At 35.3% G+C, this 21,859-nt stretch overlaps 1 protein-coding gene across 1 annotated transcript; it reads right to left on the bottom strand.

Moving 5' to 3' along the window:
* Positions 1-522: 522 nt before the first annotated feature.
* Positions 523-20,426, bottom strand: LOC136766566 (alpha-1,3-mannosyl-glycoprotein 4-beta-N-acetylglucosaminyltransferase B). Its single transcript, XM_066720116.1, has 15 exons — positions 20,058-20,426; positions 15,801-15,962; positions 13,549-13,683; positions 12,320-12,453; positions 11,568-11,614; positions 10,292-10,405; positions 8,407-8,482; positions 6,947-7,061; positions 6,424-6,554; positions 5,569-5,676; positions 4,398-4,591; positions 3,647-3,725; positions 2,698-2,773; positions 2,340-2,452; positions 523-1,784 (listed from the first exon to the last, which is right to left on the bottom strand). The coding sequence occupies exons 1-15, from the start codon at positions 20,140-20,142 to the stop codon at positions 1,767-1,769; spliced, it is 1,587 nt and encodes a 528-aa protein (XP_066576213.1). The 5' UTR covers positions 20,143-20,426; the 3' UTR covers positions 523-1,766.
* Positions 20,427-21,859: the final 1,433 nt, after the last annotated feature.

Below are 21,859 nucleotides of genomic sequence, written 5' to 3'. Positions count from 1 at the left end.
CCACTTTGAGTATTACCTGGCAACTATTGAGTTGAGGTAAGACTCCCTTTGTGCACATTGAATAAAGAGGATTTCTCTGCTTGTGTCCACATCTCCTGAAATGATTGTCACATACCTCATATTTGTATTAAAACTTTCTCTACAAACTGATTGTAAAATTAATTTTATTAAATAATGGTTCTCAAACAAAACTAAAAACATTGTTTCCTCTATAAAGAAAAATAGAATCCAAAATGTTTAACTTAAAAAAAAAAAAAGAAAGCCTTCATATTTCTTGGCATTACTACAGTCAGACGGAATTGATTTTCAAACGTTAAACATTTGCCACTTTTCTCAGTTGAATACAGGATGTATTTAAAAAAGAATTTGATTTGCATCTTTGTGTTTACCAATGTGCGTTATAACAATTCTAACAATTTTGTAACATTGTTTTTTTTTACTTGATTGTGTTCTCTTGATCTCTAATGACACACACAATCTCTTATTACAGCAAATAAATATCAAACAATGAGTTAGTCTTGATGAGCATGTAAATATTTGACATTTATTTCCTACACAAGTTTAATACATTTACAAAGTATACATAGATATGTGTGGGATTTAAGAACTGCCCAGCACCTCCCCGGACCCCGGGGGAGGAAAATTACCTGGGGGACCTGAGCGCTGTCCCCCACCATGACTGGCTCCACCACTCAATAAAACTGGAAGCTATTAGGCGGAGAGGAAAGCATGGGAGTGTGTGGAGAGTGAACAGAGCCAGAGGTCAAGAACAGTTGCAATCACAGAAACAGACTTTGAACTTGGGTTTGAATACGGATACAGATTTGGGACTTGACTGCTTGAGTTTATTATTAGTGCATGTTTAGGTAGGGACCTGTGTATGTAATTTTAGGCTCAATAAGGAGCCTGGTATTTATTTTGGGTTTTGCATGTCTATTTTGGTTTTGAGCACCTGCGCACTGTTAAATAAACACACTGTTGAAGGGCAGATGCAGTTAACATTGCAAGAAATAATAGCTTTATCTATATAGCAACTACACTAAAAGAGAGGAAGAGCAAGATGTATTGCAAATTGAATACAGTAAACAATGCAAGTGATCGCTCTCTCATATTATATATATATACACACACACACACACGCGCGCATATATATATATATATATACACACACACACACATATATATTACACACACACATATATACATAGAGAGAGAGAAAGTTACATATTAACTATCAAAAAACATATTTTGTAATATTATTTTTAACTAAAGAGTTGTATTTATAGCACACATTGATCTTAAATAGGTCCTTTGCCAACTTCATATTTTAATTTAAAACATGTTTCTTCTTCAATCTCTCTTCATAAGGCTTTTCCAGTTTAATGTTTAGAATCCTTCTCCATCATGACACATGTAAAGCCTTCAGAGCATTTCCAACCCCAGTTTTTTTTTTTTTTTTACAGTCATTCAAAATAAATCCTAAAAACAAAAATCCCCATCGAAGTGGGTTTGACATGACACCATATTCCAAGCAATACAAAAATGCCTTCAAATATTCATTTTGTTGTGCAGAATTGGCAAGTTTCCTCTGGTTCACATTTTCAGCTTCATATTTTTTGTGTATGTTATGGGCAGCAAGCTGAAACCCATTTTCTCTGGCTTCCTCCACTAGGTGGTACCCTTGTACAGGTGTCCACTGTTCCTGGAACTGGGCTTCACATGTAATGCTTCAGTATTTACCCCTTTTGTTTTGGTGGTTCTTCTTTTTACACCTTAATGAGTATCTGTCAGACAAAGAGAAGTTTACGGCTCAGTAAGTAAGTAGTAGTTCCCCCCAAAGTTTTGGCTCTTCTTTTTACATTTAAAATTTATATCGGTCAGACAAAGAGAAGATTACGGCTCATTAAGTAATATGCATCACTATCAAGATAATCATTTTACAAAATATCACACAGCTAATTTGTTTCCATGGAAAACACAGGACGAGATCTTTCAGGCTTCACAGTCTGTTTTTTATTTGTATTATTTCTCCTGCAGCTCACGGTTTTGAAAATGCATTTGCATTTCTACATAAAATCTACATATACTGTAGCATGTGCATATTAATAGTATAGTGTGTGTAACACCTTGAGTAGGATGCAGTTTATAAATCCATGAGAATTATTGAGTATTTAAGATGGCTTTAAGCTTTGTTTAGATTTACACACACATATATATATATATATATATATATATATATATATATATATATCTTTTCCAGTATTTTGATTGAGTATTCCCATTATATGTGTTTTGGGACTCTTGTTTGAGACCTTATAATATATAATATAGTACACTACCTCACTCAGCAGAACCCAGACATCTGAATCGGAGTGGATTAACAACCGAATGGCAGATATGTTCTGTAATGCAGGGGGAATCTCTCCTGCAGCGACACCATCCTCAAAGGCGCCTTTGAGCATTTAGAAAGAGCAAAGAGGGGAAAACATTGAGCAAGCAGAGCAATGAAAAAAGGAAAAATAAGGCTTTGTGCATAAAAACAAAAATTCAGGAGGTCACAATTCTATCAGAAAATGGAGGTGGTGGGAGATTCATTAGATTTGAACTTTTAACTTGAAGCTCTGAATTGACAAGAAATGCTATTAATCTGTATGAAGAGCCCACAGAAGCATCTTACTGCAAAAGGAAAGCACATACCTATTCTTAAATAGCCATCAGTGGTTGTCTCATATTTAGACATCTGTCCATTATGTGCATTATTCAAAACTGAACTCTGAAAATGAAAAGGCAAATACTAAGAATCAAAGGCTTAAACATAATACTAATTTAAATACAATGCAAATTACAATTCAAAGGACATGGAAGGCATTTGTTTTTGGTCCATTTGTTAGTCACCTCTGTTGAAATTCTCATTAAGTAATACATTCAATTAGCTTGTTAATTGAATTAAACAAAACCACATAAAAGCTAAACATACAACACCAATGATCGAAATTTGGTTCATGAGGAGTGAGGAGAACTACCACAAGGCATTGAGACATTACACTTGACTGTAGCAAATCCTGCTTTAGCCAGTCAGTTTGAACATGACTGAACAGACAAAAGGCATTTCTGTGAACCTGAGCCTCTTGCTCCAACACATATTCTCACAGATGTCAAAAACGTACCATAAAGAAAGCAAGGAAAACAAAAACACAAGAGAAAAATCACAGCGACGGTATTCAAGGAATTAATCAATGACAACCTACATAGAACATATCAGTTGGATGACAGGTTACAACAATTCCTATTTCCTCACCAACATAGTTGAGCAATTTATATTATTTCAGGGCGAGGTCAAAATATGTAAATTGTACTTGATAAAAATAATTATGGTTTTAATATGCATGTATTACAATATTCCAAAATGCATTATTCTCTTAATAAAAAAATACAATTAAACCACAACTCAATTATGGTTTCATTTAGTGTCATATTTTATGTTTGTCAAAGCCACGTGTTATAAACTCCAGAGTTTAGGCAGATACTTTTCTTAGTAAATAGGTTCTAAATTTAAATGCTCTGAGAAATTTGAATATTGTTTTCAGGACATTTGAATGGCTTACAGGTCGTGAACTGTGGAAAAAAATTAATGAAGTGTACTCACATTTTCACAAAGAACTTCCACAGTTGTGTTGTAGAACTGGTCTCCGTTAGTCTCAATATTTCCACTTTTAAAAAGGTATCTGTATTGGCAAGAGGCATGGATTTTAATATATAGAATACAGTAAGCAATATTGACAAGTAAACTGAGGTATACAAAATACCTTATTAAACATTAAGCATACATTTTAGTAATAAGGGTCTTATAGATTACTGTAATATGCAATGTACCTCATTCAGTTTTCCAAACAGGAATTATATGGAAGACATTTCTTATTCATAACTGGATGCATGCATTTTATATACAGTATGTGAAATAACTATTTCCCATTTTGAATACTTTTTTTTACTCAAATACTTTTTACTCAAATTTTTACTAAACCTGTAAATGTTGAAGGTCAGAAAGAACTGTGTTTATTGGGGGAATACATTAGTTTCATTTTACCAAAATATATATATAAAAAAAAAAAAAAACTATCAATGCCTCATCTAATTAAACCAGGACCATTTGTATAGCGTCTTACACACTTTCAGCTTCAAGAAGACATTTTTCCCCTATATAAAATATATATACTGTATATAAACAGAATTAGTTTTAGCCAAGGGTACCACTTTGTGACCCAACCTGGTGCAGTTTTAAAGTTTAAAACAAACAACAGTCACATAAACTCCCATTGCTTGATGCAGTGATAACTCCTAATTTTCACAAGAAAATAATTCCTTTCCCAGGCAACTAATTTCCTCTGTGTTCTCACCCTTTTACTATCAAAGGCTTGACAAATTTGATTTTGATGTAGTCCCCAGCAACTGGTGTGAGGCCCCAGAAGAAATCCATTCCCTGGTAGGCCCGGTCGAGAGTGTGGCTCTGGTAGGCAGACAGACTAGTGGTAACTTCTGCTGGTGGGTTGGAGTGGCTTATGTACAGTGTCTGCTTTCCAAAATCTTTATCCTATGGATGAAAAAGACAAAAGGTCACTTTTGGCAATTAAAGGCAATAATAATAATACAGGTTACCTGTAGTGGATTGAAAAAAGGGGTGTAGTCTTCATGTTATCACAGAGATGTTATAATGTGAATATATGTCAATATGGCTCATTGTTGCAAATATCAGATCTCTCTCAGCACCATATTGTACTCTGTTCTTTACCATGACGTAACCAATTCTTCTGTAAAATACTAATTCACTGTTGTCTTTACACTCTGCTGGGAGTATTTATAATCCCTGCTTTGTTGGGATTTTACCCAACCCATCATAAAAGCATGTACATTACATTTATTACTAGTATGAAGGCATGTTAAAAATTAATGGATCCGTTTCATATAATGGGTTTACTCTACATCCTTGACTGTTCAGAAAGTTAATGCTGCTGGGATTCCATACTAGAGGATAATAAATCATGCATTTAAAAACCAAGAATGAAGAGTAATATTTACTTGTACAGGACTACTGCACAAATAACTTATGTTGTCATTTTTTCATAATGCATTATGGTTTGTGTCCATGAGGGATGACAAGAAGCGTTTATGATTCAGTGGAAACACATGATCTTGTCTCGTTTTCCGGCGGTTACAATCAGAGGTATGTAACAATAAAATAAATGTTTGACTGACAGATGTGTGCTTGGACTCCGACAACACAGAAACAACAAATGAGAGATGTTTTGACACCTCCAAGATATGTAATGTTCAGCTTTTAAAAACATGAATGCTTTAATAATAACTAAATTAAATGGATCATAGTCTCAACATGTTTGTAGGGGGCGTTTTGGAAGAGGATAGACTGTGTCATGAAATAATATACAGGTAATTATGCAACAGTGCCGAGGTCTTTCATCACTGAGGTGAATGGCTGTAGGTCCATTGTTGTTATTGTGATTATCATAATTAATATATAGAAAGTTTCAAGGCGAACAGTTTTGATCTCACTTTTAAGTTTTGAATTTTTCCATGCAGCGACGAGTGAAGTCCAACATGCTGAAAAAGGGATGGCTTGTAACGGATTCTCAGGTTGTCCTTCTGTCTGCTGCAGTGTATCTGTTAAATGTATCAATAAATGAATGAATGAGATCGATAGATAGATAAATACATTATGTGGATTGTTCAGTGGTTCAAGGACAACATTCCTGTGACTAAGCAATTTTACTCCACAAAGGTGGTGCCTTTTTTGAAGTAACTAATTTGACACACCCTGCACCACAAGAACAAACAAACTCCAGATTACATCATGAACATCATCGTTATTTTAAAACAATCAATCTGGAAACAATCACCTAATTTCAAAAATTATTTGGTTGTCTCCCAGCACTTCAATTCTATCCCCACAGCACCATCCCCTTGCAATTCTCAGTCAATTTTCTATTACATTTATTTTGGTTACACAAGCACACAGAACAAAAGCTTCTAAATCACAACTATTTACTTACCTAACCTGTTTTTCCCCTTTCCTACAGGTGTACAAAGCTATCTTCCCAGACTAGTTCTGCATTCTTCATAGATTATCTTTTAAGCCTTCAACCTCATACTTTCCATTTAGATTTCGTCATTATTTTTTTCAGCATCAAAATAAGTTGCGTAGAATTCGGCTTACTGTATATTCTATATTCCTTCTAGGATTGCTGTTGCTGTTGTGTAGATAAAGTTAATGCTCCATTTTATTATAAGTAAAAGAAAGACATTTATTTCCACAAATGTCATTTAGCTAATTTCTGAAACAGAGTTCTGTAAAAATTAACACAATTTGGTGTTAGTTTAAATTTGTAAAAGACAGAGATGGTCACTTACTGCATCCTTCTCTGGGTTACAGGCTTTAACCCACAATATATGATCCAGCAACCAATCAATGGGCTTGTCTTTGTAGAACATCAAAATGAATTCCACTATAAAAGGAAGATTTGATGTCCTGAACATTTTACCTATAAAAGAGAAACAAAACAATTAACCTATAATACAATGTTATTTTTAATTCTGAACGTTTTGTCCATTAAAAGTATTTTTTTTTAAATGCACATACTTGTGTTGATTTAATATCTAAACCCGGGTCATTTTGAATTAAACTGATTATAGTACAAGTATTGTAATTTCTTTATCATTCCTGTATTTGTATTTTCCTAACTGTTTTCATAGAAATGTTTAAATGAGGAGGAAGTAAGAGTTTAATTGTAATGTGTAATGACAGACTTCTCCAAAAGCAAACTATGGCCAAAATACGTATAGGAGCACAACATTTATATAATTATGACTGTAGAGACCGTATAATCACAATATCGTGAATTCTGAAAAAACGACTGAAACCAAAAATACATACCTATAAACCCCAGCTGTGAAAATTCTAAAATCAGCCAATCGTCGGATGATTGATGACGCACAAATTCCTTCATGGTCTGCGAATATCCTTGTTTTGCCACAATATCATCCTCCAACTGAAAAACAGAGGCATATGCACCCTCTCAATGCTTAGAGATCAGCAAGACAGGGGCTACAATCTGATTCCCACAAGAATAAGGACATACATGAATAGAACATGAGTGTCACAAGGTCACTAAGAAATATTAATCTTACATCAGTGTTTCCAAAGCAATTCCGCTGAAGTTTTTCATTGATCTTCCAAAAGAAAAATGTAGGGTGTTTTCAAAGTGTGTTCCACATATACTGTACAATTGTCTTTAACACGTGTATATAAATCATCATCAGCCTATAAATCGATCCACTGCTGGATGAAACCTCCCCAAGAGGTTCCAATCTATAGCTTTTTTTTTTGGGCCACAAATCATTATGCAATTTTCCAATTTTTGATAGGGTCTTCCTCTATTATAACTACATAAAACTCTTATTAGAAAATTACACTTGAACAAAGTTGATACTGTAGCTTTATACAGTGTGACAATGAGAAAAATCGATAACCCCTTTTCCCAACAAACACAGCTTGTGCCGCTTTATTTAATATCTGCTAAACTGTACAATGCTCAAAACAGTTTCACAGCGTCAGAGCAATCTATGCCAGTTCTCAGACAGGAGGCTGTGTTGATAACAGAGAATAGACTGCAACACAAGCAAAATGAATTACACATTTTAAATCAGATAATTGGGACAAATTTGTAATGTGACAGAATTAAGTATCGTTACAATAGAGAAACTGATACAGTTTTTACAGGGCCCCGTCTTCAGCATGAATTTTGAATGAGGACACTAAAAGCTGCTGTCATATCTGGCATATTCTCTTGGTCCCTGGAGTTTCCGAATGAAGGATGCTCCCTGTTGATGGGGAAACTCAACCTCACTGAAGAAGCTTTTAGCCACAGACTCAGTTACTTAATTAGCACAAACTGAAGGGAAGTCATAATGAAAACATGCAATAAAGGCTCCCAAGTCTTTTATGAGTGGATTGAATTGCCCCCTTTTTACAGTTGCATTGGACACTATCTCCCTTCTCCCAGACGTCCATTTGCCTCTTCCAGCCATTTCAATAGCCCGTAAAATCCTACGGCACCGAGAACAAGACGGGCATCATTGTCCTCAAGCTTGGTTTCACAAAAGATGGGGAGTGAAAGGAAGAGACAGCACTGCCTTCATTTAATCTACTTGAAAGTTAGTTTACATAGTAAAGGGGCGCCTTAATTAAAAGCAATATACAGTAAATACATGAATTGTACTCCTTGGTGGGAAGTTCCTGTGAACACAAGATCTCAGTGCTAGATCACATTGTTAGTTTTGGAAAACAAAGGTGAATCTCTGAATAAATGTATTGTATTGTCTTAAATATCTTACCTGTACATAAAGAGACCCTTTATCCTTTGCGTAGAGCATCAAGAAGCTGTAATCCAAATTCTGTTTGGTTCGCCACCTAGATTGAAATAACACGGTTCTTGGTCAATGTTTTCTTGTCATACACAACTTATCAGGCCTTTTCATCAAAACTTTGTGGTATAGGTAATATGATGAGAAATAGTCATGTTTGGCCTTATACTCAGGAATTCAAGGCAGACACTAAATGTAATGCTTTACACTATGCCAATAAGCATGGATACATGATTAATATGGTAATAAACAATAATGTGTTCAAATGAGCCTCCAATTCTGAAGACAAGCTGTATTCATATATCTACTAACAGGGTGTTTAAAAGTAGCATGTAATCTGTAGGTATGGAAGTCAGGCTTTAGCCACCATTACATACATTATTTAAACCTAAAGTGATCAGTCATCTTTATTACATTACTTGCATAGAGTGGCCAAATGAATAAAAAAAAATTACAGGAGGTGTAAGTGTGGGTATCAATAAGGTAAACGATTTGCTATTCAACACAAATGGGTTTTATAATTCTACAAAAAGGGAACACTAATACAGCCACACCATCTCTCAAACAGTCTAAGCCTGTTGCCATGCAAATTCACTTATTTCGTTTTTAAATTAATAACCAATTTTGCTGGCTCAAACAAAAACTCACTCTATTTTATGGTTCCCACTAGGGCAGCGGTAATCTCTTGGGCAGTCCTCAGTAAGACTTGTTTGTAAGACTGCTAATTCTGAACTTGTCTTAGCTTGTATTCAGACCCCAGGAAACTGCCTGGGCTCCCTGTGAAGGTGTTTATGGGAGGGTATTACATTTGCATTTCAGTAAGAATGCAGGTGATGGGGTTCTTACTAGAACATAAAAAAAAGCATTTATAACCCGTGGTGGCACCACTGCATTAGCGTCCCTTTCATCTTACGGTTGACTTAAAATTCTGCTACCAACACTTAAGGAATTAAAGAGATTCGTACACGATTATTGAAATGTAAATCTCTGTTCTGTAAACTGAACATGCTTTTAGGTCAGCTGATACTAGGGTTGGATACAATATTGTATATACCAGTATACGTGTATAATTTAATTCACTATAAAAATATTGTGTCTTTGGATTATATTGTTTTTGTCTCTTAGCCAGTAATGTATAATACATAAAAAAGGAACATAAAAGTAACTTGCACTAAGACAATTCTGGTACAATAATACAGAGCACAGTATACAACAAGTACACTGGGTACAACGAAGGAAAGCTAGTACAAATTATAAATGAACAATCTGTCTTATCTGTTTTGTGTGTCTTTTTTGGTAGTTTTTACCATGATCATATAAAGTGACAAGGGAACTTTCACCACTCCCTCACATTACAGAGTAACAACTCTGGTTCGCCACTCCCCGAAACAGGTTTGACAGCTGGTCTTTTTGTTCTGTCTCAAAAACATCAGAGATCCCCCTTAACCACCTGAATCCACATTCTGTGAATCAGGACAACATCCAAGGATATTTGGGGAGACTGGGTTTATAATAAATGGAGGAATTTTACCACCAGTGCAAATCACCCCAGTTTCACATATCTACATTCCTTACAGGCAGTATAGAAAACACACAAGCCACTAAACAATAAATTAATTAATAAATAAATAAACCAAACAGATGAAACTACGTAAGAAAAATCACAGCACTGTTCATCAGCAAATCAGACAATGTAAATAAATAAAAATATATACATCAAACACAATGACAATTGGTCTAGTAAAGCACACAAGTAAACAAGATTTCCTTCTATCATGACAAAGGACCATCTCCAGTAACACATTGTCAACGAAGAAAGACATTAGAAAAGGACTTGTATTGAAGTCATACTTACTTTACTCTTTCCTTTGAGTCTCCAAATGTTTCCTTCAGATTGCTGAAGTCCGGGTAGAAATAAGGAGACGGGGACACAACTTCCATAAGACCAGACTGCACTTCATGTGGAAATCTGCATCAAGAACAGTTGCTTTTCAGACATGGTACAGACATCCTGTTCTCACTATGGATGCAATAGCCATACATAGTATGACTTTTCCTCTATGCCCATAACATGATGCTGCCATCACCATGCTCGACAGTTGGGATTGTGCTGAGGGGGTGATGTGCTGAGGTTTGTGGTTTTTACTGCTTTGAATTTAGTTCACAAGTTTCACTGTTGTCTCTCGTTTACATGCTTGATCCCTATACGAGATCTTGCCACTCAGCCACAAAGACAGGGAAATTGTTGTTGTATAAACACAGACTGCCATATGAAATAGATATATATATAAATATTTAGTCACGGCTGGCTTTACAGTGGCATCTCTTACCACTTCCCTGTTTGCCTGGCTGCTAAATTCAGAAGGGTGACCTGATATGGGAAGTGACTGGCTTTTATGAATCACATTCCACTTCTTAATGATTGTTTTCATTGTATTCAGTCAGATGTTCTTGTAACCCTCTCCTGACCTGTGTTTCTCTATCACTTTTTCCCTGACAGGTTAATATTATATATGTAAGGCAATCTCTATTTTCCTTGTATAAAGTCCTCAGTCAATTAAATAATTATCAAAATAATAATAAAAATACAACATTTGTAAGCCTAGATTGTACCACTAGACAGCTTATTTTTAAACATACTCATGGTTCCAGCTACTTAAATAATTATATAATAGTATACATTATACATTTATAAAGTTTATATATCTTTCACCTTTTATCTTTTAACCATTTAATTCTCTAAATTGTATGTATGGGTATCTAATAAAAGTAAAAATAATCATTATTTGGGTCAACATACTCCTGTTTCCATATACTTTTTTTTATTCATTTTTTTTTTCTTTTTCACAAGAGACACATAATCCCAGGATTATGGCAGCCAGCCAAACAAATGCATGGATGGTGAAAAAAATAAAAAATAAAATAACAAAACAAACTTAAAAATACACACACCAATTAGAAATCTAAGATGTTTACAGAAACAATTAGGTACTTTAAAACTGCAAAGCAAGAGGTTCATAAAAAGAAAGTGCCGTTTTATTGAGATTATGTACAGGATAAGTGATTTGGTGTGGTCTCTAGATTTTAATGAAAACATGCTATAATAATAATATTTTTTTTTAAAAACTCACTTTTTCTTAATATCATCTGCTACACTGTAAACATACTGGGCATCAGCCTGAAAGAAAGAAAAACATTTTATCTTAAAACAGAAAACAAAAACATTCTGCTTTTTCAAAATAACATATTGGATGTATTATCAAAACATTTTTGTTCGTTAAACGTTACAATTTGTTATATTAATATTTATTTAATGCAATTACTTCATATATTCAGCCAATGACATGTATGAAGCAATCTAAATAATAGAAGATAAAAATACCACATACCCTCAAACAGTATAAACAACAACAAAACACCAGAAATAAGAAGAAAGGGTCAGTTGTTCTATTTTGTTCATTCTGCTGGGGTCTTATTACCTTTAAATGCTCTTTTCATTGGGAGAATTGAGAGGTTCTCCTATAGTCATACATGAATGATGATCAACTTACAGAGAAACTATAATGACACTTGGAACAGTATATTATACATTAGTTCCTTCTGTAGCTGACCCTTCCCAATGAACTGAATCTTCACAATCAAGAATCAAATCAAGATAAAATGATCCCACTTTTCAGTTAAACAATCCTCACAGCTTTTAAGACTTTCAATGGCAACAGTGTAAGTGTTGTGATGTAACTTTTCCCAGCATCTCAGATATGCCTCATCTTTCAAGTAGTAGAAGGTTTGCCTTTACAGCTAGTTCATATTTGATTAAGATAATGAAACAAGCATTCATTTATTATTGTTAACTTTGCTGAATTGGCTTTCCATGGTAACTGACCTCAGCAACGAAGATAATTATTAAACAATCGTCCTTTTCCTCTGAAGTCAGATCATACAAAAGTGAGCTCAGTGTGCTAAGAAGGTAGCTCTGCTTCTCTCGCTTCACGGTGGGAATGCCCAGCACAAGGGAGACTGGAAAACACAACACAGATGGACTGCGAGTTAAAATAATAACCAGTGTTCATAAAACCTTAATATGTAAAATATATCACACCTTTAAGAAACTGGTGAAAAATAATGTAAATATACCACTTCTGAATGTGATCTTTTAGATATGCGTCACTGAAATTCCTTGTGAGACAATGATTCAATATGTATGACAAGAGTCTCTGCTCCACCATTTTCTATGTATTTATTTACTTTTCCCCGAACACACTTTGGTAGATTAACTATGAAGAGAATATTGTACTAAACTACAGGTTTATTTAACACACAGGAACCTCAACCTCAGTAACTTGACATTTTTTACTCTATCGGTGAGCACTGTCACAATGAACGTAAATACTGGAATACATTACAAAACCATCATAAAATCTAAACTGAAATGGTCTCAATGCCACATGGAGGGTAAAGTTAACATTACATAATAATAATAATAATAATAATAATAATAATAATAATAATAATAATAAAAAAAAAACATGATAATGAATGTGTTGCCAATGTTGTGAATTTATGGTATAATAATTATTAACACAGAACATACATTTCCAGTTAAAACAGGACATACAGTGAGGGAAAAAAGTATTTGATCCCCTGCTGATTTTGTATGTTTGCCCACTGACAAAGAAATGATCAGTCTATAATTTTAATGGTAGGTGTATTTTAACAGTGAGAGACAGAATAGCAAAAAAAAAAAAAAAATGCATTTCAAAAAAGTTATAAATTGATTTGCATGTTAATTTCGACTTAGTACTTGGTGGCAATCAACAAGGTCTACAATCTTGTCCCTGACATCCTTGGACAGCTCTTTGGTCTTGGCCATGGTGGAGAGTTTGGAATCTGATTGATTGATTGCTTCTGTGGACAGGTGTCTTTTATACAGGTAACGAGCTGAGATTAGGAGCACTCCCTTTAAGAGAATGTTCCTAATCTCAGCTCATTACCTGTATAAAAGACACCTGGGAGCCAGAAATCTTGCTGCTTGATAGGGGATCAAATACTTATTTCCCCTCACTGTACACTATATCTTTCAGTGCTGCATGCCTATACGAGAAAACTTCTGACCTCCTGCCCTCCCATGTCCAAGAACTATATTTGGAAGTAAGCTGTGTGTATGTTTCTTCAGGTGAGGCAGGTAAAAGTAGACATTTGACAGAGAAGACATAGGTGCAAGGCTGAACTCTTTCGTGGTGAACACATCTGCAACAAAAGAGAAAGGTTAAATATTAAAGAATAAATACCATCGACTATAGCTCAACCCCTCTCTGCTAAAAGAAACACAAATGTTCTAAATATTACATCTATGCAAACAAATTCATATTTATAGAAATATGTTGGGTGCATTTTAAAAACAGGTGGTGTGTAGCAACAGAGGAATTAAGATCTAAAGGATTAAATAATGAATGACTAAAAGAAAAACATAATTGACAACTATAGCTCTTCGGTGCAATTCTTTAAGACAAGGTGTTTGAAATGATATATTAATGCTAATACAATACTAATACAGTATTTTTTATAGTAATGTATAAAATAAATGTGGCATTTGACTTGTGAAATCAACAAACCAATAAATATTGCATAATTGCTACAGCAATCATATAAAGAGCAATTCTGTTTCTGGAACTTTTTGTGACATAATCATCCCATCTATGTTGTGAAAATGCCCGTCACAGACAATTAAAAATGTAGGCTTTAATTAGAGTATTATTTTTTCCTCTGAAAAAACTCTGAATCTTTCCAAAATGAGCAGTTTCTTTCATATTATTGTTATTGATGTACTAGTTAGAGCTCATCTGGATACTGTGGACAGTTCTGGGCTCCACACTTCAAGAAAGATATCGCTGCTCTAGAGGCAGTTCAGAGGAGAGCAACCAGACTTATTCCAGGTCTGAAGGGAATGTCCTACTGAGAGACTGAGGAACTGAACCTTTTCACCCTGGAACAGAGGAGACTACGTGGGGACTTGACCCAAGTCTTCAAAATCATGAAAGGCATCGACCACATTAAACCAGAGGAGCTTTTGTTCACACCCGGACCCGGGGACACAAATGGAAATTGGGCTTCAAGGCATTCAAAACAGACAACAGGAGACACTTCTTCACACAGAGAGTCGTCACTATCTGGAATAAACTCCCCAGCGATGTGTTTTAAGCTGAAAATTTGGGAGCATTTAAAAATAGACTGGATAGGATCCTTGTATCACTTTTATTAATGGTTATTAAAAACGAGCACAATGGGTTGAATGGCCTCCTCTCATTTGTAAACTTTCTTATACAGTTGTATGTTTGATAGTGCAAATGGTAGGCTATAAGAAACCACAAAGTAATTGGAATTTAAAAAACAGGGTTTATGGCTTAAGTATGCCTATCATGGTTTATGAATTATTGTATACAATTTATTTTTTCTTTCAAATTCAACAGGATTTTTATTTTACGTTTTATTATTAAAGGACTCCTTTCCTCCCTTGTTTGAATCCACTCTCTGACACAGATCTTCTCATTCATTCTCCTGCTCTCTCTATTTAATAATAAAACATCTTCCACACTTTGTTTCTTTCAATGAAGGGTGACCATTAAACTCCTTTGTCAACAGGAAAATCTATGACAGGAGGGGGTTTGAAAGTTGGTCTTCAAACTTAAAGAAATGAACATAAATGAGGTATTACTTATTTGTCTACTACTATTGGTGCTTATTAGTTCACACAACTATCTGGTAATACTGATCCATTCCTGCCTCCTAAGAATAGCTGATTAATATTAAATTGGAGAGAACTTGCAAAAAAACATGAACAAAACCTTATTAAAAATAGGAAACAAAGTATAATAATTAAGAATACAAATTAAGATATATAGATACATTATCAGGCTTTATTTGTTTGTGGTGCATTGGTATTCAGTTGACCAAGTGTAATGCCTTATATAAACGTTTGCCTTTTTATTTGAGACAACTTTAAATTCCCATTCTATCTCAGTTTGCCATGGAGCTATATGGTAACCCTACATATTTATTATTATTATTATTTATTTCTTAGCAAACATCCTTGTCCAGGGCGGGATACAAAATATAGATGAAAAATCCCTCTTGGGTTTGTGGAGAACTTTCCCATGTATGGTGGCCTTCATAGCTCTCAAGCAGCTTGGGTACAGTGTTTGGTGCTGCACAGAAAATATTGTATAGCAACACTGTAAATATATTTCACTGAATGAACATGATTTGGAAAATGTTTGGGGAGCAACACTTGATGTAATTTAAATTGTTGTTACAGTTTCAGTTGGAGACAGATAAAAGGTATATATTAGGAGCAGAGTGAAGCGTACCTGAATTGTTGGTGGAGACATTTCTCTGCACTTGAACGTGGCGTTTTAGGCTATCCAGCACTCTTTGCAGCTGTTGTGACACATTCAAACTCTTCTCCTCGGCAGCCAGAACTCTCGGATAGAGAGCTATTAACTGTGGATGTACATATTCCTCTCTGACATCTAAATAAATGACAAAGGTGAATGTTTTTGTTTAAAATGAAACCAGTTTTTCCACTGTGTACAGCAGGCATCACCAGGGGTCTGTGTTAACTGGTAAATTGGGCAAATACATTTCAGAAACTTCACTGAGAAGGTCACACAGAAGGGTAAAATGGTGATAGTATATTTCAATTTAAGAATATAATAAAAGCTCCAAAAACAACAAATACAAATTCAATGGCTATGTTTGGATTGGTCCATGGAATTCCTCCTAACATTTCTATCATTCCTTCCATTGTTCAACAACTAGGTGTTGTAAAACAGAACTCAGCATGTGGGATTCAGAGCCTCAGGTTTCAGAAGCTTTTCCATTGTAACCACAATAACAGATCTTATCACATAATCCACAATGAAGAGATTTCTCAACAGCATTAAAAGAGTAAAATAATTGGAACTTCAATCTCAGCAACAGAAAAGCATTACCTGTCTTCAAGACTATTACAATAAAAAAGTTTAAAGGGTTTAAATAAAGGAAAGTAAACTGGTTGAAAAACAATCAAAGATCAGATTGTATCCTGAGCATTCTAATTAAAAGTGATTTAAACTTGGTGCCAGAAACATTTAAATGTGTGGAGTAACAAACAGTGAATGATATTTAACTCATATGTTCAATCAAAGCTCATACGTTCAGTATATGAGATGTCCGGCCAAGAGTTATGCATTTATAGTTGATCTTTACCTGTCCATGTTGTACTTAGTTCCTAAATGGTTTTTGTTTGTTTGTTTGTTTTTGCAGCAAATACAAGCATGAAGGTCAGAATACACAGTTTTGGCTAAACACGGTTAAACACGGCTAAAGTAACAGCCAAAACTAATTGAAACGTTTGTGAAAATCAGAATGTAAGCTTAATGAACAATTTGATTTAGATTTGTTTTAATCATACAATTAAAATCATTAAGATGATTATTATGTGGAAATCGATGCCATTATGTTTGAATATTATAAAATGGACAAAAGGCATTGCTGCTCATTGGCATTGGTATAAACGTCCAAAGATTTACAGTTGGGTCCATAACTATTTGGACAGGGACACAATTGTCATCATTTTGACACTGTTCACCACCACAATGGATTTGAAAGGAAACAATCAATATGTTCCTTAAGTGTAGACTTTCATCTTTAATTTGAGGGGAGTTACATCCAAACTGGGTGAACGGTGTAGGAATTACTCACATGTTTATATGTAATTGGACAGACTAACAATCATTAATTAAATTGTGAGTTTCAATACTTGGTAGCAAATCCTTTGCAGTCAATGACTGCCTGAAGTCTGGAACCCATAGACATCACCAGATGCTGGGTTTCTTCCCTGGTGCTGCTCTGCCAGACCTGTACTGCAGCTGTTCTTGACATCAAAATAAGTATAATAAACAGGATTTTCAGGTTTGTGCAAGAGCACTTGAATTTCTTGTTTACAGAGCCACTAAGGCCGACATCACCTTATTTCCTTAAGTAGTCACAATTAGACAATTTCCATGACAACTCAATAAAAAAAAGCAGGGCTTCCATAGTGAATGGAATTTGACTCCTTACTCTGAACTCCCTTTAGTCGCCTTTTCAAACAGGGACAATTAACTAGTATTTATGTTACCCTGGTAACTAGTAAAATACATCAAGGGCAATTAGATCCCACTACAAATATAAGGAGGGTAGTGTCTGACTTTCCCAGAGGCAAGATATCATCATAACTGGGATGAAAATTAAGAAGATTAACTCTGACAAGTATGTTACCCATTATTGCTTTAGTCATGTAGGTTTGTTCAATTTCAGTTACAGAAGGTGGTGTGCAAAAAACTTGTTCCCATTTAAAAAAATAAGTTCATACATTTGATATTTGCCCTCTGGTGCCACAAAGTAAGCCTTGTTTTAAATTATGAATAAATGAGACCAGTAGATTAGTTTAGTACTTTGAGGCTCACACAAGGTATTCATTTCAACAAATATGAATGCTAAAGTCCAGCCAAATGTTAAACCACTACTTGTCTTAACAGTTAAACTAAATGTGCTAATAGACAAAATATACACCTAGGAGTTAAAAATCAACAGACACTGGAGAAAAGAATATGAATTACGCAGTGCATTTAAAATATATAACCTGTCCTTTCCACCCATAAGCAGGTTAACAGGGCTAACAATTTGTGGTTTTGTGGGTGTAGGATTTGGTACTTCTGTAAATATTTGACCAGGTGACATCATCCCGTCCATTAAGGATGTTCATACTTCTATAGAATTTTCTCATGTGTAATACTAGTATTATGTCAATAATGCCTCTTCCATGGTAAATTATTAATAATAAATAAGTTCCTAAAATGTATGACATATCAATGGATATAATCACAGATACTCAAAAGTCACAATAAAAACAACAGTGCATTCGTACATGTTGACTAATCATGGTCTGCCACAAAACATACTAACAATGTGACACCTGTCCTAATATAGTCCTTGAGGCAGCAGTTTGTCCTGCCGAGGGAGGCGAGGCTATTCTGTAAGGGTTGTGGAGCTGCAGAGCCCTGTGTTGTGTAAACTCAGGTAGGGACATCTTGTTGGCCATTCAGTCCCAAGATTCCCACTTGTTCATGATCAAAAGCAATGCCGAACTCAATTGTTTCTTGAAGGATTCTAGTGTGTCTACATACAATACTTCTGTTATCAAGTCCTTTTGTAATGTTTTGCCTTCCCTCAATACTTCCCTATTATCTATTAATGAATTAAATAGGCCTATATAAAAGTTCTTACCTCTTGCCTATTGTATTCTGCAATTGTCTGTGATAAAATTTGCCATGTGTTGGCACAGGCCTGAATATTTGCCTAACCACTTTATTGCAAATGTATAAATTATAGGAGGCATAAAAAAAGATTAATCCTCAGTCCATTCAACCCAGCGTCTAATCACACTATTTAAAAAATAAATAAAAACATTATTAAATAAATATTTAAATAACCAATGTAACACACACAAGCCCTGTATTATCTTCCTATAACCTCCGGAACTGTTAATTGTGTGGATCAGCTCTGTCGATTAAACCGTTAAGGGCCAACAATCAGGTCAAAGATAAGCCAAGGCTCTTATCTGGAAAAGTCATTGAGATACCGTTTAAGCCCAGACTGGACTGTAAAATGTGACAATAATAGAGGGGCGAAGACAGAGTCAGACTTTCCATTCGTGTACAGATTCATTGATAAAATACATGTATATTAAGGGACACAAAAATGCGGTGGCATCTGGTACAATAAAATATAATATACAATAATACATTCAGAAGGATTTTAAATCTGCCATTGAACTGGAAAGATGAGAAAGCAGCGGACACATGCACTGCAGGTGCTTGCCCAGTGCACACTTCAACCAAATCACATCAAGACTATAAAACTGAAATCTGGAAAGATAAACCAAGGTTAAAGTGTGCCGTTTGTCCCCTGCAGATCCACACACAGTTTCAGTAATGTAATTAAAATACACAGTACTAAGTGTTACTTATCACAATGGTATCAGTTCCACCCCCCCCCCAGATTATTTTAAATTCCAGTCAGCAGCCTCTAATTGCCAGCTTCGACCACAGTGCTAATTAGTTAATTAATTAGCAAGTGCATCTTCATAGTCTATCACAATAGCTCAACATGAGGAGATATTATAGGGTTGCAAAAAAGGAAAAACGTGTCTGTTTGTTATTGGTGGCGGAAAGCGTCCATAGCACCTTATTATTATCAAAAAAATAAATCTTCTTTCACACATGCATGTCTTACTTTCAACATGTATGGTTAGAAACACAGTCTGCTTATAAAGGCGTTACAGATTATTGATTTGTTCCAGTTTAATGGTACTTTTAAAATCCTGTAATACTTCTGAATGAATCATGTTCCTCTTCCAAGAAAGTGAATTGTTTTACAGTCTACTTCTCGTGAAACACACACCTTGTTTAAGTGGGAAACCATGACATCGCACAGATAGCAAAGACTGTCCTGTTAAAGACTGATTGTCACTGCAAAACTTTCACCGGGCATACCGGGGTGGGCAACAGACCCGGCAAAACACGTTTCCCGAAACGTCTTACCTGTCAAATTGTGTGTAAACCAGGAAAAGGACAGAAAAGTCCCCAGGCAGAGGGCGACCAGGAGGCTGCTGTGCTTGCACCTCATTTCATCTCAAACCCCTGTCCTGAGCCGCTTGTATCCGTAACCCGGTTGAAATGATATCTGCTACCCTTTTCTTGCGGGTCGGTGTGTGAGGAGACTCATGATGTGACCTTGCTGGCCAATGTGTCGGGTATCCAGTGATCTGCGCACGATGTGGCCCTCAGCCTGGTAGTGATCTGAGGCCGTAAACACCAGAGCTGGGCCCCGGGCTGGAGCTGCCTGCACCTGGGTCACCGGCAGCAAGGTGTGCGACTGAGGGAGTCAACTTCCACACGGTGTGTTTGCGCAGCACCGCCCGCTCCCTGTGTGTCAGACCAGCTGTACTGTTGCACATCTGAGGCGCACATCTGCGCCCCTGCTCCAATGGGATCGGCGGAATTGTGCAGATCTGCGCAGAACTGCAATAGCGCGACCGAGGACCTCCCATTCATCTTCTGTAAAAGCATTTGAAAAGCATTTAGTCCTGACTTGTATTCCGTTTGGTCATTTTGCACGTGTTTTTGTAAGTTTTTTCAAAGTGTCATCTTTGCATGATTGCATGTGAAAATACGCCTGTATGGTAATACTCAGTACAGCACTTCTTATATTAGATATACTGCTGTGTACAAATCTGAGACACATTCACAGTCCATGCTTTTTATTATTATTATTATTATTATTATTATTATTATTATTATTATTATTATTATTATTATTATTATTATTATTATTATTTATTCAATCAAAGACTGAATTTGAAATAACAAGCAGCAACTGCAAAGCATTGATTGATGCCAACAAATAAGCAATGAGGAGATCCAATCACGTCTGGGGCTCCTCTACTTGATTAACTCCATAGCCTCTAGCTAACCATTAGGCTGGAATAATTTAATGTTTTTGCAAACGAAAGAGTAAGTTCTAGTATTTCAATATTGGCAATGTTTGCCCGCAGTTTAAATATATAGTTGAAGCTGTGGCTATATGAACAACGAAAAAAAAAAAAAAAATCTTAGCAGCTTAGATGATGTCTTAGAAGTGTGCAACACCATTATAAACAGGAGTTTATAACACAAATATCTGGAGGTTGTCATTGAAGATGTTCAATGTTTTTTCATTCATTCTGTTAGTTCATATCAAGGTGCAGTGTGTATTAATTTGATTGACTAAAAGTGTTTCACGAAAGATTGCTTGCAATGAAAGGTTTGTGTTTTAATAGTATCTTTGTTATAAGTACAACAGATATATTAATCAATATACAGCAATGATGAAAATGCATTGTTAAAATGCAAAAGGGTTTGTATTGGATGGAGGAGTGGGACTCTCTTCTGAGTGTCCTTTTACTCCTTCATAACGATCATAATGCACAACTTTGGTGTATTAGTATTGACCATTGAACTGATAACACTGCAGCAATGACCCAAGATTTTAAATAAATAAAAGCCATAGCACTTGTTGTGTTTTATTTGTTAGCTGTCTTTGGAGTTTATGAACCACAGGCTTGTGTTTTAAGCCTTGAAAGCAAACAGACTTAATAGTAAATAAATCAGACATGGATCAATATTGTTATTAATCTGATGTTTTAATATTATGGTTGTAGACCTGTTTTATTTCTCGTTAATGTTAAACATTTACTTGGAATTATGCTACATCACCCAACAGAAAACGTCCTGCTATTGTTTTCCTCTGGGAGCGGACATCATCCAAAATTGGTGAATGCATCCATAACACTCCCTTCCATTGT

This window comes from Amia ocellicauda, chromosome 13 (assembly GCF_036373705.1).
Source record: "Amia ocellicauda isolate fAmiCal2 chromosome 13, fAmiCal2.hap1, whole genome shotgun sequence".
Taxonomy (NCBI): domain Eukaryota; kingdom Metazoa; phylum Chordata; class Actinopteri; order Amiiformes; family Amiidae; genus Amia; species Amia ocellicauda.
This window is presented reverse-complemented; position numbering and strand designations above follow the sequence as displayed.

Excerpts from the sequence above, each read along its gene's own strand:
- LOC136766566 (XM_066720116.1), bottom strand. The coding sequence starts at position 20,142 with ATGAGGTGCAAGCACAGCAGCCTCCTGGTCGCCCTCTGCCTGGGGACT. Across the intron at positions 6,555-6,946 it reads TTCACAGCTGGGGTTTATAG|GTAAAATGTTCAGGACATCA; the intron begins GTATGTATTTTT and ends TCTCTTTTATAG. Across the intron at positions 3,726-4,397 it reads AAGCCTTTGATAGTAAAAGG|ATACCTTTTTAAAAGTGGAA; the intron begins GTGAGAACACAG and ends TTGCCAATACAG.